At 38.3% G+C, this 16908-nt stretch overlaps 1 protein-coding gene across 3 annotated transcripts in view; it reads left to right on the top strand.

The window, feature by feature from the left end:
- The window catches only part of VCAN (versican), a 107106-nt gene that overhangs the window by 25769 nt on the left and 64429 nt on the right, over positions 1-16908 (top strand). For all 3 annotated transcript variants that reach the window (XM_061478714.1, XM_061478713.1, XM_061478715.1), the window contains exons 4-6: positions 2453-2627; positions 2736-2863; positions 13415-13708. In XM_061478714.1, the coding sequence (XP_061334698.1) occupies positions 2453-2627; positions 2736-2863; positions 13415-13708 (597 nt within the window). The remainder of the gene's footprint in view (positions 1-2452; positions 2628-2735; positions 2864-13414; positions 13709-16908) is intronic.

Here is a 16908-nt window from a genome sequence, read left to right as displayed (position 1 = left end):
ATATATATATATATATATATATAAAAATAAAGTTTTGCACTTCTTAATCCAGTGTAAGTGATATGTAAATTTGTCCTAACCAGACAATGCGGGATGCCTTGTAACAGAGAAAGTGCAAGGATATAGGAGCTAGGTAAAGCTGTCTCTCTGATACTCCCTTTCAATCCAGCCTGGTACAGATAGTCCACATTAACAAGAACACGTGCTTGAGGCTGTGCTTTGACACTGATGCTGTCTGAAGCAGTGTGGCCCCCTCCATGCTGTTATGCTCGTTTGCCTTCCAGCACACCTGAAGATGCCCACTGGAAGCAGCACACGTTAAGATGCCCACTGGAAGCTGATCCTGGTCTTTGCTTGCTCCTGAATTCTGCCTGCAGATTGTTCGGAACAGTGTCACGGGACCTTGGCCAAATAATAAAATGAACTAAACTAGCAATCTAACAATCTTGATGACTGAATTTCAGGCACCTGGTATCTTTAATTTAGCTATATTTAACATAATCATAATTTTTTCAGGGTGCATTCTTCACTTGTCACTTTTGCTAAACAATAGTTGGGTCCTTTTGAAGCTAAAATTACACTGTTCTTTGAAGAAGTACCGCTTGTAATGGGTTCTGTCAGTGGTCTGAAAAGTCGTTTTATGGGGACATTAGTGGTCTGTAAGCTTCCAGTTAGAGGCTGCAGCTGCTGCATGACTCCATAGTAAATAAGGAAATATGGGGAATCCCAGTGTTTCCTCTTCCACTGCCTGTTTCTCTTCCAGTAGATTTGATAAAACAGATGACAATTGAGGTCTACCTGTGATTAGTTTTCAGATAATGTATTCAATTCTAATTTCAGAAACTTTCTTAGTGAATCATGACAAGAACAAAAATATGTATTTTCAATTTATTGGCCATATCCAGACCTTTGACAGTTGGCAAAACTTGACTGAATTTGTCTGCATGAGAAAAAGTATTTATAATTATGTTGGAAGCCCTTGAATCAACATTTTATTGTTACCTGTATTTCTGTTTACTTGTAAATTAGCAGACTTCTTCCATCTTTCAATGACATTCTAATAACAAGGATTTGTTGCCACCATTTTCCCAAGCTGTATTACGGTATGTTATTTCCTCATCATTAAGTACTCCAATAAAATCAGCAGAGAAAATGAACATTTTATGGTTTATTTTCTTGCTTTATAGACATTCTGTGCAGCGGCATTACGTTCTGTAATGTTTTATGGTGCTGCAATGTTTCTGAAGCATTAAAAGTACAATAAATGAGGTTGAATTTTTTTTTTTTTAGAGATCAAGGGGCATCCTTTTGGTGCTAAACTTTAAAAGACACAATAGAAGAGTGATTTTGCCAGGTGGAATATCTGGTTTTTGCCACTTAGGAGTCTGTGCCCTTTATGGTTTTGGGTATGCATGTGCAGCTGTTGCTAAATTCAGTGGGAATTATATGTAGATAGAAAACAGAATGTAGCTTCAAGGCAGATCCTGTCTTACCTAAAACCATCTTGCAGATCCTGTCTTAACTAAAACCATCTTAACTCTAGGCCTCAAGCTCCAAATGTCTGATGTGCTCAAGTAACTTCTGAAATTGTCAAGATTCTTTCCAGAACCAGAAAGGTCCCAGATAAAAACAAACTTTGTTTTGTCTATGTTGTTTGTAGTGTTTGCAGGAAAAGACAACTGTGAAAAATGGACCAAGAACAGCCATGTATTTATAAATGTTATATTTGTAGTAGGCTTTGAAGCATAGGAGCAGGCATCTGGGACATCATCTATTAACAAATCGGCATCAAAAAGTATAATTGTTTTGGTGTTCAGGTTGGTTGCATGTCTCAGTGCAGCTAGCAGACCGCAAGCACTCAGGGATCCCACCTTCCATGTTGGCACTCCTGCGTGCCGTTACAGCAGCTGACTGCTTTGGAAAGCCTATTTTTAAGCTCACTTTTTCTGAAGTCTAGATGTGCTTAGTCTTCTTGGGTCACACAGTTTGACTCACAGTTGGATGTGTCATATAAGCCAATAAGCCAACGTGTCAGGTAGCACTGTTGGCATAAACAGCCTGCAGTGCAATTAGCTGACCAGCACTTGGAACTGGAGGTGTCTGGGTAACTGTGTGATGACATTGACAGATTTTAGCATTTATTCTCCCTTTTAATCACCATTTTATGTAACACAGGAGTGAAAATACATGTATAGTTTAATAACCTTTTTTTGTACGTATACAGTGAATATAATTTCACTATTAATAGCATAAGGTATTATAGAGTTACTGGTAGCAGCCACTAGAGGGAAGGACATCACTTATATGGTAACATATCTCTTAGCCTTTTGCTGTTTTTATTCTATCCATCTTTTTTCAGCATTGTAAGAATACCTAGGTAAAGTTACAGTATGATGATAGTTGCAGAAACAATGCAAAATGTGTCCCTAACGTAAGGGTTTTGCCTTTTCAGGTGTTGTATTTCACTATCGTGCAGCAACCAGCAGGTATACTCTGAATTTTACACAAGCTCAGCAGACTTGTCTGGACAATGGTGCTGTCATAGCAAGCCCAGAACAGCTGAAAGCAGCCTACGAAGATGGATTTGAGCAATGTGATGCTGGCTGGTTGTCTGACCAAACTGTTAGGTGAGACATTTAAAAGGCCACTTGACACAGTTTCTCAAAATTAATATGCTTAGCCTGTACAGACTTAAGATGCTGAATTATAACAAATATGAGCATGTTGCATTTCAGGTACCCAATTAGACATCCAAGAATTGGCTGCTTTGGAGATAAAATGGGAAAGAAAGGAGTCAGAACATATGGCCGCCGTTTTCCTAATGAAACTTATGATGTGTACTGCTACGTTGAACGCATGGAAGGTAAGATAGGCCCATATTTACTACACACTACAAAATTTAAAAATGACTAGAGATTCTGATGTGGAAAGGCAAAGAAAGTGTAAAATAAGTTTTGGCTGTTTTGAATCTGAAGGGAATCGCTGAATGAAGTGAACATATAATTTGTGGTCTAGCAGGCTTTGATCAAAGGCCAATGTTGAGTCTACAAAAAGGTTTAAAGCTGCTCTAGTTAGTGCAGTAGATCTCACAAAAGTTTCTATTGAAGCATCTTGTTTTTTGAATGTTATGAAAGCTTTTTCAAAGAAACACATTTAAAGTTTGAGAAACTATATATATGTATCAAGATATATATAGTATATACATATCAAGATATACATATCAAGATGGATATAGTACTTGTGCTAACTGTATTATAACTCATAAAGTATGCAATTAAATTTTTATATGTCCATGGCATAAAATTAGATATTAAATTGCAATCCAAATTTAATAATATTTAATTAAAAAGGAAGCATCTCAACATTAAAAAGAAACAATTAAGCAAGAACTTTCCATTGAAGAATCTGGATCTTCTTTAGTTACTCTTTGCAAAAGCTGCTTGTTAGATGGCTCTAATGCAGCAGAATGATTATGATTCTGCCACATGATGATCTTGAATCATGGATCATTTTGTGAACCACAGTACCTTGTGATCCATGGTTAGACTCTATGATCAGTTTGATGGTAAGAAGAAACATATAGTACTATTTTCTGTGATTGGGCAATTCTAGCATACACAAATCTCTGTATCACAGGTGTGATGTTGTAATTGTTTCTTATTCTCTTCAGGAATTGAATTTAAATGTACCTTTCAGTGAGCTTATAGAGATGTTCCAGACACCAGAAACCCTTATGCTTAGATATTACTGTAACTAGTCCAATATGTATACTTAAAATACATATTTATATGTATTTTATATAAATTTTAAATATAAATGTACAAATAGCTTTTCCTGTGCCATATCCTTTTTTTTTTTCTTTTTCTCCATTTACCCATTTGACACTGTGGTCTGAGTGTGTGACACTGCTTCTGTCTTGAAGATTTTATTTCATACCAAATTTACTGTTCTTTTCTAAAATAATGTCCCTAATAATAATAATGTTTCTAAAATAATTTTCCTATTCTTTTGGGCTGATCTTTGACTGATATGCACTTAGTTTAATGCTCTTGAAGTTAGCAGAACAATAAACCAATCATGGCTCTGAGCAAGCCTGCCTCTTTGTATGTATACATATTTGTAAGGAACAATTGCAAAATTAAGGTGCTTATTTTGTATTCTCTTAGAGCAGAAATAACTCAGATCATGTAAAGTTTTCTCCTGCTAATGACTCAGAGAGACTTTAGTCACTAAAATCAGTAAACTTTTTTCACTTGATCTCTGAGAATCTGCCCCAGTCTATGCTCACCTTGGAGAGTTATAAAACAAAGCCATAAAAGTCTTGCAAAGACTCAAAAAACATATAAGCTTGGGAATTCTGAAAATTAAGTGACAGAATTTTGTTAGTGCTCAAAATTTTCTTAAATATATTTATGTTCTAGCTACATCTGTCAGTGAGCAGCACACCTGCTCTGAACCTTGAGCTCATAATATCAATCCCTGATGGAATTCAATTCTGAATCATCTCTGAATCAGGGCTCTTGAATTCAGTTTGGGTCTTTTCCTAGCTTACTAAAAGAAGTTTTGACTAATCTGTATCATTCCTGGATGAAGACAATGGCTTGCTCCTTTCCCTCTTAAGAACAGAGAAGTGTAACTATATGGACAAGATATGAAGAAGCTTACCCTGGATGCTTGTGAGCCATCGGTTTCTCAGGTTCTCACTGAGCTTTTGAAAATAAAAATTAATAAAAGTCAAAACTGAAGCCTTTGTCACACTGACGCTCATGTTCTGTGCTCAGAGCAGCCTGCAGCCAGACCATGAGGTTCAAAGAGATTGCAGCTACTGTGCAGTCATCTTTGGTGAAGATGCACATGCATCATGTTTGTTTCTCATGAACATTGATTGATTCTTCTTTCTTACAAAATTTCATTACCAAGATTTATGAGCTGGCTTTCTCTTTTGGATAGATATATGTTTCTGTCTTATTATTATGGGTGACATCCCTGTCCATGGCAGGAGGGTGGAACTAGATGATCTTAAGGTCCTTTCCAATCCTAGCCACTCTATGATTCTATTATTGTGTAATATGTTTAAACATATGCATGTCTTTGTGGCCTGTCAGCTGGACTGTGGTAATGTGAACTGCTTGGATATGAAATCTTCAGCATTTAAAAAATACAAGATAGCATAGAATATTGGGGATATTTGGTCTATCAGACCTGGTAGCAATAAGCATGTTTATTTTACTTTCTTCCTTGCACAGTAGTTTCTTCTGGAGAAATAATTAAAGCAAATGCCCAGTTTTAGCCTGTACTTTAGGGGCACCTTAAAAGAGGTTGTAGGTCTGGCATGAAGACTGACTGACTACTTCACCTTTGGATCCATTGAAACTCTCCAAGCTACCTTTGTATGGTAACAGGATGCTCATAGAGATAGGTACAGGTTCAGGATGGAAACTCTGCAGGAGTCAAAGATGCCTGTGAGCTTCACTGCTGTCCTTCCCAAAGGCAAAAGGATAAAAAACCTTTTTCCAAATAATTCTCAGAATATGCATTTATAAAAATGCTCTAGAATCTTCCATATTTGGGAAATAGCACTCCATCTTAGGCTTGGCACCTACTGCAGTCTTTTTTTCTTTGAAGAGGGTGTGAAACGAAACAATGTGATAAATGATGGCTGCATGTTTTCTTATGTTAATAGAAAATGGCATTGCTACTAGAAGTACTTTACTGTGGTCGTAAGCTGAATCTGAGAAGAGAGGAGAATTCTTTTTACATTTACAATTGGCTTCAAGAAAGTAGGGTCAGGTGAACACTGAGCACATAGGATAACTCATCCTTAAGCTATTTACGTAGTAAGAAGTTCTCGTATGTGCTGTGAAGAGGTGACTGCAGTGAACAAGGTAGTTGCTAATTAGCTCTACAGACTTAACCTACTGTATGGGGATTTTTTTTCTTGTTATATTGATCAGTTTTAGTGTCAGGCAATTATAACAGCTATCCAAAGATGCTCCCCTCTCCTCTTTATTCTTTTTTTTTTTCCTTTTCCCTATTTTCTCAGAAATTTTCAAATGAGCTGGTGTCTGAAAATTACTTCTTAAAGCCAGAAGGAGTTATGGTTTTATAGATACAGAATATAGGCATGTTATACTGACATGCAGAGATGTTAATTTATTCTGTTTGATGAAGAGAAACAGACGCATGCTAGGAAGACACAGAACAACATCATGATAGAGTGCAGGATAAATTATTCTTCAGTGCCTTCACAGAAACCTGAGCCTATGAGCCAGATATCATTTTTAAGATGGGTCTAAGGAGCTAGGTTGGCTTTGTCTATATAACAGAAGCAGTTTCTGTGACAACAAAGGTTAGCTTCAAATACAGAGCTTGTTTGAAGTTGCATAGGATCAATGAGATTACACTTTGGAACCACTCATCCACAGAAGACAGAAAATTAGATAAAATGTTAATGGAAGTTATTGGAAAATGAACACTGCAGTAAACTAGATCCTGTGTTTTGTTTGCTGCACTGTAACACGTTCACACATTGGTAGAAGACTTGCAGTTCAATATTGAATTGAATGCCAAATTTCTGATTGCCCCTGTCCACCAAAGGCTGATTCTGCAAGATATGTTTCTCTTGTAATGAGAGCTGTCAACATTACTTTAACAACAAATGACATTCATGGTACATAATACACTGTAGAAATGTGCTTAAGCATGACTTTTTTCCATATGAATTTGAAAGTTCATATCTGCATAGCCTATTCTGATTCGATGCCAAATCTAGACTTGCACTAAACAGGACCTTATTTGGAGAGCCTGTGTTGGTGGGATGACTATTCATGGAATAAGATGGTGCTTGATTAATGATATCAAAATCTGGGCCATAATGAGAATATCATCATGGAAGTCAGAGAACAGTTTTTGGCCCGTTGGCCATTATTACTGTGTTACCCCAGAAGGACATAGATTGGTGGTAGGAATTCTTGCAATACATTTTTAAGGGAATGTGTACTGAATTTACAGTACTAATGTGGGTACTTGTGCTGAGGATTTGTAGGAGCAGCACCATTTCAGTTTTCTTCCTTTCTGGCTGTATGAAATCACAAAGTTAGACAGAGACATGGAGCTCTCCTTGAAACAAAAATTATTAGCTTAAATTAAAACCAGTTGTCTAGGCTCTTACCATTATAAGTTAAATATTCTGAGTTTTTGTAAAACACATAGAAGAATAATTATGGGAATGATTTAAAATTTTTGAGCTCCTTATAAGATTCTGGAGTCAAAATATCATTAAACAGGTACTGGGCATGTTCTCTTATTACAAACTGATTTACATTCCTCACATTTCATCACATATATCACATATATCACTGTACCAAGCATTAACAAAAACATTTAGGATAGGTTTAACTGTGGAAAGTTATTTACTAATAGAGAGTTTAATGTAAAGCGATTTGAGTACGACTCTGAGATTCTCTTGACACCTCCAGCTGATGCAGTGTCTGAACCAGTGTCTTGTGTGGAATAATCCCTTGAATCTAAATGGGTGATGGGGATGGATTCTGTCTTCAGATTAGCGTGCATGTGATTGATTTGACAATGCTGTGGTGTCAAAGTGAGATCCACTCGCCAAAGCCCACTGATGAAGTGAGGGACTGTGAGTGTGCGGTGCAAAGCCAAAACACAGACTGCTCCATGTAGTATTGCCTTCTGGCCAAAGCCAGTTAGAAGCCATATATGTCGAGCAAGCATATGTAATATGCAGATGGGAAATAAGAAAGTTATTTTGGGGTGGCTGTGGGGAAGATTATACAGTCTCCCTTCCATGCACCATTTCCCCCCCACAGTGAGTGCAGAGAAAAAAAAGAAAAAACCAAAACCATATGTCCTTTAAATACTTTCCAGCCAGTCTTATGCAGCTTTGCTATTATGGAAATTTCTATGAGAATGATTATTAATGAATTAATAGTCTAAAATATGGCTTCAGGTGAGAAGTTTATTCTGTGTTGTGGGCAGGTAAAGATCTTCACAGCCCATTCTGATCCTAGAGCAAGAGTTAGATTTTAAAAGAGAAACACAGAAAAAAAGGGTCTTTTCTTTAATTTCTAGTTCAAGGCCTGCGGTAGAGTCACAGCCTTTGCATTGTCTTATACTGGGTACTTCTCTAGCCTTGAATTGTGTGACCTAATGCAGGGTTGTGGACCCAAAAGTTCTCAAGAGGGGTACAGAGCCCAGACAGAGGAAACAAAAAATGAAATAATACCATAGTGGTTATCAAGCTTGACATCGTATTTGAGATCACAGCATAATAAAGCTCATCTTTGGGAAGATCTGAAAATCCTGACATCTAAAGGAGTTTTGTAAGAGTAAAGCACAAAAAAAAAAAAAAAGAATCATATAGGATGTGAAGTTTATTTCATCCTCTGTATAAGTGAAAGCCAGTGACACTTTGCAACTACAGCAGAGCTCTCCAAGGGTGCAGCAGTTGCCATGCAATTCTTCATGCTTGAAAGCAAGCCTGTGGGAAAAGTCTTGTTAAATGCAGTAAATTCCTGTTCAGCCTATGGTTTTGCATAGAATAGATCTAAGACATTCAGGAGAGTTTAACTACAGCATTACTGATGTGAATCAAAAGTAATCAACTAACTTGTTCTAACGTGTAAGAAAAAAACTTCAGCTTATCTAGCCTTCTGCTTTAAAGTTGAACCTAGCTGCTTAGGTCTTTGTGGTTTTCCAGTCCTGGAGAGTTCTTCACAGTAAGTTCTGACTTTGTTAAGGATACCTTTTTATTAATCTGGTGTGTCAGAGAACCAGCCCTTAACAGCAGCAGGATGGAGGAAGAGAACTGCAGCTGGGACAAGACATTTTGTTTGTGAAGTTTGGAAAGGGTGGAGACTGGAGAATGAGTTGTATTAATAAGCAGGATAATTATATGAAGGTCTGACTATGCTGAAGACAAATGAAACTTTTCAGGTCTGTCTTGGACAAAATGTATCTGTGTGTTTTTTTCCAGAGTATTCAAGACAAGAGTAGTGGTCTCCATCTCAGTGGAGGGATAGATCCTCTCCACACATGCTTGTGGAGTAGTATCTCTTTCCTTGTTGTTGTACAAGCAGTCTAGTAGTCCTGTTGGTGGCTGCTGCTCCCTCTTTGTGTGGGCCTTTTGACCAAAGAGAGAAAGAGAGAATTAAATGGAAAATCCTGGGACATGTGGTCCTCAGTGTGCAAGAGTAAACATTTTAGTTTCCAAAGCATTGATAGTATTCTTGCTTCCTTGAACACTTGATCATATCCTAGAAATTAAGGTTTGGACAGATTCTATGTTTCTGAAGAAAGTAATGATGACAGAGTGTCATGACTGTTTGAACTTTGAGCTACCAACCATCTGGCCATGACCAGATGTTTATGAGGAGCAGTAACCCCAGGCTACAGCTGCAGGTGGGGAAATGTCATTAGAATGTTCCATATAACATCAGAAAAGATATTTTCCCACTTCTAGCCATCTTACATACCTGACTTGCAACTGTAGTCATGGAACCCTGGAGCTCTAGCATCTCCATAAGTGCATCATTGCTTGCTGAGCTTGGTGGGTTCCACCACCTCTCAGAATAATTAGTGAACAGGTCTGGAGTTCACCACAGACCCATTGTGCTCAAAAAAAGAGAGCTGCCAAATTCTTTGTGAGGAATGATGTTTCTTCTCCCCAAACAAGAACACCACCGAGAACAGAAGATGGAATGTTACTGGAGCATTTTTGTACTGTTTTTCTTTAAAACTGTTGAAGTCAAGCATTTCCATCTATGGGAACAATTACCTTTTTGTGTATTTAATATATCCTTGGATATTTTTACATCTTTCTTTAGTTGGCCCTGAAGGTAGTGTAGAATCTGTGCACCCAAGCTCAAGTTAAAGCTTGAGAGCACCAAGTTATGGATGGAGCAGTGGTAATGAAGGCTCCTTTAGCTCTCGAAATGCAAAATGGGTGAAAAGACTAAAAATATTACAACCGAATAAATGTATCTCCTTAGTATACATCATTCCCTCACAGGGACTGGTAAGGACATTTCATGGGTGGTTGACTAGCCACCATCTACAGCAGCTGGTATGTTAAGAGATGTGCTAAAAGCATTCAGTAAGAGACCCACAGGTTATCTCTTCTCTACAGTTTAAGAGAATCCTTCAGACATCTGTAAAGCTATTTTTATGGACTTGTAGCTTATTTTATTGTCCTTGGCATGATGGGTGATATGATGTGAAGCCGAGGAGACGATGCTCTTCTTTGGGAAGAGAGTCCCGCATAGTCAGGCTCAAAGATCTCCTCTAGGAAGCAGCAGCTCAGCAAACCTTTAATTGTGGTTTCATTTATGGAAAAAGAAATTACTGATGAGTTCTGTGCTGGAGGACTTACATGTAGATTCACTACTTCTACCCTAGTCCATGCATGTTGAGTAGTGATCCCCGGCTATGGGTATAGCCTGCCCTTATTTCTGTGCTTTCTTTTAAGATGTGTGATTCATGAAATTCACATCTACAAACATGCCCAGCTCAGTGAGGAGTCTCCTGATGAGAGACAAAAAGTGAATTAACCTTCAAAGGGATGAAGCTTGCTATAAAACCAGTTGATAAAACCAGTAGATCTTAAGAGTTTTCCTTGGGGGTTGTAATGAATGAGCTTTCGTCTTCAAGAAAAAAACCCTGGCTTCTTCATCTGGCGTGATGGTATATTTCAAAGAGAGGGAAAAAGCATGGCTTTCATCAGGCGTTTGTTTTAACCAAGCACAACAAGCACATATAACAGGAATTTCCTGGAGATTCTTCAAGTGCTCTGACCACTAAGGCTGGATGATCAACGTGAAGTCTGATTCTAAAAAGGAGCCAGCAATAATATACATTACATTGTTGTCTGTAGTCTAATGAAGTTATGGTCTTCATTTCATCCTCTGATACTGTAGGACTAGTTTCTCTTAATCTGCTGGTCTAGGCCCTGAGGTTTGCCTGCATAATATTGCTAAGTTATTTGGAATGTGCTCCATCTATAAAAACATTGCACATGGCTTTTAACACACACAAAACTGAATCTGTCCTGCTTCGGTGTTGGTGGCTGTGTCATTTCTCTCTTAATTTCCTTGTTCCCAGTGTTTTGGCTGGGAAATTAGAGTGCTTTCAGATATCATCATAAAGACATTGTAAGAGTGTGATAGGGTGAGTTCTTCTGCTAAATATGGAACTCACTGTACTTCCAAAAGTAGCAGTTAACTTTTAGAGACTGTATGGATTCTCTTAACTTCACCCTTAATTTTTTTGGGGGGGGGGGGGGAAGTTTCTGTGCAGGGGTCTCTCAGGTACTTCAAAAGTACTTCAGGATGTTTCAGCTACATCAATCAAAATACTGGAAGTCAAGATTGGGGTAAAAATTCTTCTTCCGTGGCCTCTTGAAAGCCTCTGTCTGTTTTGAGGTTGAGTCCATGAGAGAGCTCAGCAGAACCTGAGCTGCATTGTATGATTTTTCCTGAAGTTCTTAGTTTTATTTTTCATATTTCATTCCAACAGTTATTATGCATATTAAGTGTACACTCGATGCAGAATTTTAATGTATTTACAGACTGGAGAGATGAACCTTGGAGTCATATCTTCTAGAATAAATGGCTGCTATTTGAAGTCTGATTTTTGCACTTTACTGGATATTTTTAAAATAAGAATTCTGGAATCATAGAAAAACATTCTTTAATAAAACAACTGCAAGCTACTATGTTTTAATACCTTTTTACCCTCTATTTTATCACCATCATTCCTGAAATAAATTAGTATTTACTTGGTATAAGATGCTGCTCTGGCACTTTTTTGACTTCTTTGTGAATATATCATCACGAAACCTTTAATATACCAAACAGGTGGCAAAAATTGTGAATTTGGACTTCACTTAGTGGATTTTATTGGCTAGCATGCACTTTTCCTTAAACACATGTGGCTTTGATCATTTAGTTTTTCTGGTAAAAAAAAAACACCCAAAACATCTTTGGTAAAGATGGTATGAATATCACAGCAGGTGGCTCTAAGAATGAGCTAAATAGACACTGGGTCAGTAAAATAGATTCAATACAAAGAAAGATACGCCACCCATATTTTAAATGTTCAGTATTATATTGCACATAGGGCACATTCCAAGGGAAACTTAAGGCAGATTTTCATATAGAAATACTCCTTTGCAATTTGAGTAAGTAATTCTCTGCAAAGTGACCTCTCTTACACAAGTAGTGATTGAACACTGGGTTTTGAAGTCTTACAGTAAGACATAATTGTTCACTGAGTTGCTTTAACAGAGTGCAATGACAGCTCTGAGGAATTGATACACCTAATTTTAATGAAGTTATGCACAAGTTCCTTTTGGAGGCAGAATTCAGATCAGCTGATGAAAAAATTGCTCTGTATGTCCCATGTCAATAAGCAGCGCTTTCCTGCAACAGTGACTGTTGTGTTCTGACCTAGTGTAGCTGGGGAAGAGAATTACTCTTTTGTAACATATTTTGAATTTGCACTGTTTTCTACAGCTGAACTTGTTGATTTTAGGTTTCATCGGTTTTATCTGAGCAAAAACTAGAACGAAATCAGTTTATAGTTTCATTCCCAGGACTTGAACATTAGAGCTTTGATTTTGTTATAGTGTTCGGGTGAATGAGGCAACCAAGCTGACTGTATAATGGTGATTTAGCTTGGAAGTAAAATATTAGATGTGCTATTTGTTTTGTTTCACTTTCCCACCAGAAGGCTATTATTTACAAATTGTTATTCCATGGAAACTAAACTATACTTCCAACATTTTAGGCTAATTCGGCTTTGTCACACAAAAGGGGCTTTTCCACACAAAAAAAAAAGGGGATATGACATGTCTGTAGCACTCCCTCACCTTTGTTTCCCCATGGGGCAAGACGAGAACTGATGGAAATATGACATTTGATGCTGCTGTGAAGCAGCCGGTAAGTAAAACTTACTGTGTGTCTCAAGTGACATTCTCGTGATGACTAAAGGGGTCAGGTAAGAAGCTTGCAGATGTAAAAGATTTGTTTTACTGAGAGTAAATTCTGTTGGACTGGATTCAATTTGTGCAGTTGAGTTGTAGTCTGCTCCTACAGAGGTCACAGAGGAGCTTAAAGGCTGCTGTTTTCTCTGCCTAGAGACTGAGAAAGGGACTCAAACTCCAACCACATACACTTCATGGTATTAATTTTGCATATAAATGCTCATGCTTTGTAGTATATTGATGTTTATATTTAAACCTGGGAAATTTGATTAGCCAATTTTTTTTTATTATTATTTAAAAAAATATTCAAGCAAATTTTGGAAAAAACATGCAGGATGTTGACTTAAAGAAGGACTTAATGGTGAAATGTGATACTCAGTCTTTGTTTTCTGTGTTTTGTTCCTCTAGATGAAGTGGTTCATGTCTCAGCCCCTGAGAAGCTCACCTTTGAGGAAGCTAAAGAGCTGTGTCGGAAAAGAGACGGTGTTCTTGCTTCTGTTGGGAACCTGTATGTGGCCTGGAGAAACGGCTTCGACCAGTGTAACTATGGCTGGCTGGCGGATGGCAGCGTTCGTTACCCAGCCTCAGTGGCAAGGCCCCAGTGTGGTGGAGGTTTACTTGGGGTGAGAACCCTGTATCGCTATGAGAACCAAACAGGCTTTCCTTATCCAGATAGCAAGTTTGATGCCTACTGCTATGAACGTAAGCTTTTTTTTCTTAGTTATAATTTTCACTACACTCATCATTCTAACCCTCAAAAGTGTTTCCTTTAATATGTATTTTGTTCCAGTCCTTGCAGAGAGCATGAGTTTTCAAAAAAAAAAAAAATATTATCGCTATGGTTTTACAAAAAAAAGGAAAAGTCCAACTAAAAAAATGTTTTAAAATAATACTGGCAGTTAAAGATAGGCAAATTTTAAGGTAAGAGTTCAGCCTGGGTAATGTTTTTACACAGAGTTTCACACTGTACCCACAGTCACCCCGAGTCTGTGGATGTTACATATTTTGGTGCCCCTGATATATTTGCATCATGTCAATGAACATAAGAACAGAAGAAATGTCCTACTTGACTAGGTGAACAACTGTCATATAACTTGATATTCTGTCTGCAGTGATTGCAGTAAGAGAGGCTGTCTGCAGACTGCACAAAAGCATGGTCGTTTTTAGGTCTCTGGGATACTAGTAATTTGAGGGCTACCTCTGGATTCCAGGCATTTTGTCCCATCATAATTTTTAGCATTCTAAAGCAGCTGTAAGTTCTAAAGCAGTTGCAAATTCTCTTCTCACTCACCAAGTGTTGTGCGTGTCAGTCAGCTGGTGCTGTGAATGGTCTAAATTGCCACATCTCCTCCACACTTGTAGCTTTCCTTTGGCTTTCTGGTTACATATTCCTCTGTAACCCCTTCCATCTGCAGTGCCAGCAGCCTGGCTCTGCTGTTACTATGGTGCAGCCTATCCTGGCATAAGTTCTTTTTGTCCCAAAAGGTTCACCAGCTTCTAGTGTACCTGAGTTTCTCTTCCCTATTGTGTCGTGTGTTCCAGATCCCTGCCTGTCTCTGAGACCTTCCTCAAACTGGTCACTTCATAGGCCACCACTGTGGAGGTCCTGGTCTCATTTGCCTGGCCTTCTCCAGAACATCCCTCCTACATTTCTCTCTGTCATTAATGATGAGTACTTACTCTTTCCTTACACCTCCAGAAACCCATCCATATATCTTATGATGAACAACATGCGCTTTCTGTGTAACTCACAGATAATTGTGCCTCTTAAGAGAGGATCCATCACCTTACTTCTATTCTTTAAGTTCCTCTCCATCACGGGACTGTTCTTTGTGCAAGAGGACACTGATACTGTTGGAAGGTACATCACGTCTAAGACATCAGAGTGCTTTTACCCAGCTGAAAATCTTGCTTTCCTGAGACTTGCAGCCTCCTCACCAGCACAGGGAGGCTGGACTGCTCAGCAGTTTTCCTGCAGGAATCTCTGTTCAAGGAGATTCCTGTGGTTGCAAATAGTACAACTGACATTAACATGTAAAGGCTACTTGTGTTGAGTTAAAAGTTCAGAACTTGTTTTTTAACTATGAATATCTAGCTTTTTGGACTCAGTCCTATGACTGTAAGTCAGAACTACTTGAAATGTGCAGCTTGTACTGTCCCCATTTCTGTGGATGATGAACCAACTGCAGCTGCAGAACTTTCCAGCTTGGGCACTGAAGGCTCATTTATGAGCAAACCTTACTGTTTTGAGAACGAATCCCAGCATCTGGTATAAGGTTACAGTCTGGCTGTTCTCAGACACTCTGCAATGTCTTAAAATTAAGAATATTTTTTTCCTTTATTGTTTGTGGGTAAGACGTTCCAAAAGTTTGCATGTGGAAGTAGTCCTAATGGACTTCAAGGGAACAGGGATTAGGAAAGTTCAGGAGTGTGTGCAAATTGCGCTCTAATTTGCAGAGCAGAGTTTTGTCATATCACTCATTCTGTGCCTCTCCCAAATAGTTTATGAACAGTTTTCATTGTCATGGGTAAAATTGATTTTAATAGAGACAAAATTAATCAGTCCTTCTAAGAAGACTGAAATAGTGACGGTACATTTTGCCTGTAATCTACTCTTTTGTTAGGACAAATTCCAACTTTCTGTTTGGGTGAATTTCACCCTTTTCAAATTGTTCTTTCTGGAAGTTTTATTTAACTAATTTTAACTAATTTTAGTGACATACTATTTGTTCTAAAAACATCCTTGATAAGTATTGGGTTGTTGCCTTTTGTGTCTTGCTCTTGATACACAGAGAATATATATTTCATCAGTTTGGAGCCCAGGAAGTAGACAGTCTATGACTATCAGCCCTTTTACAAGAAAAACAAAAAAAGGCTAAACAGAAACAACACGGATTGGTAGGGAGTGGGCTACTCTCCAGCAATTTTAATTGCAATCGACATTACATCAGAATTAATTAAACTCCACAAGCTAGGTCAGTCAAGTTTTGTCAGAGACATTGGGTTTTGTGTATGGAAATGTAGGAGTGTAATGCTGAACCTGGTACCCTACATCAGGGTGCCTGTCTGACGCGTATTTCAGCAGTTACTGAAAGCTCTCTCTCTCTCTCTCTCTCTCTCAGAAGGTGCTTGGGATCTCACAGGAACCAGCTGTAATTCTTCATTGGTTTTGCTAGATGATTTATGCAAGTGGTGAATAATGAGACTTACTGCCTAACATCTTGCTCTTTCACATCTTGAGCAGCTGCCTGAAGCAGCGGCTGTTCAGTGAGTCACTCCTATTGCAGCCTTGGAGACAGCCCCTTTTTTGGGGCAGAAAAAGGGAAAGAGAGGAAAGAATGAAAAGAATGGTTCCACAGTGTAGCAGGAAGCTTGTGTTTAGGTCCTTGTTTCAGCAGACTTTTGTCTGGAAATTTCTTTCAAACTTCCCTTTATCTCTATTTCAAAGTTTCAGTGCAGTAGTCCACCACATAAAGTTCACCATTCCCCAGCTCTGACTGCTCTCAGCTTGACACAAGATTTCAAGCCTTTACGCAGAGGTTCCCATCACGCCACACAGCAAAACTATCCTCCCTAAGACCTTGACTCTTTCCACTTCAATCCAGCACTTACAGCTCTGTCTGAGCTCATTATGTGTTTCAGATTAATTACATTGTTGTGTTTCCCTCCTCACCTGAATACCCAGTCACACCAGCAAAAAAGCTTTTGTTGCTGGAAAAGAGTTAAAACAGGATATTGCTACATTCATTTATAGATCTTGGGTCAGGTAAAGGAAAAACAAATAGGCTTGAACCTGCTTCTGTAAACAGGGCAGGATCAAGACAGCTATCCAGGTAGCTCCATTTTTGCAGCACAGATCACAGGATCAGCTAGGTTGGAAAAGAACTTTAAGATCATGTCCA

This window comes from Pezoporus flaviventris, unplaced genomic scaffold (genome assembly GCF_033815535.1).
Source record: "Pezoporus flaviventris isolate CSIRO_AGI_PZ_B2104156 unplaced genomic scaffold, CSIRO_AGI_Pfla_v1 ptg000131l, whole genome shotgun sequence".
NCBI lineage: Eukaryota > Metazoa > Chordata > Aves > Psittaciformes > Psittacidae > Pezoporus > Pezoporus flaviventris.
This window is presented reverse-complemented; position numbering and strand designations above follow the sequence as displayed.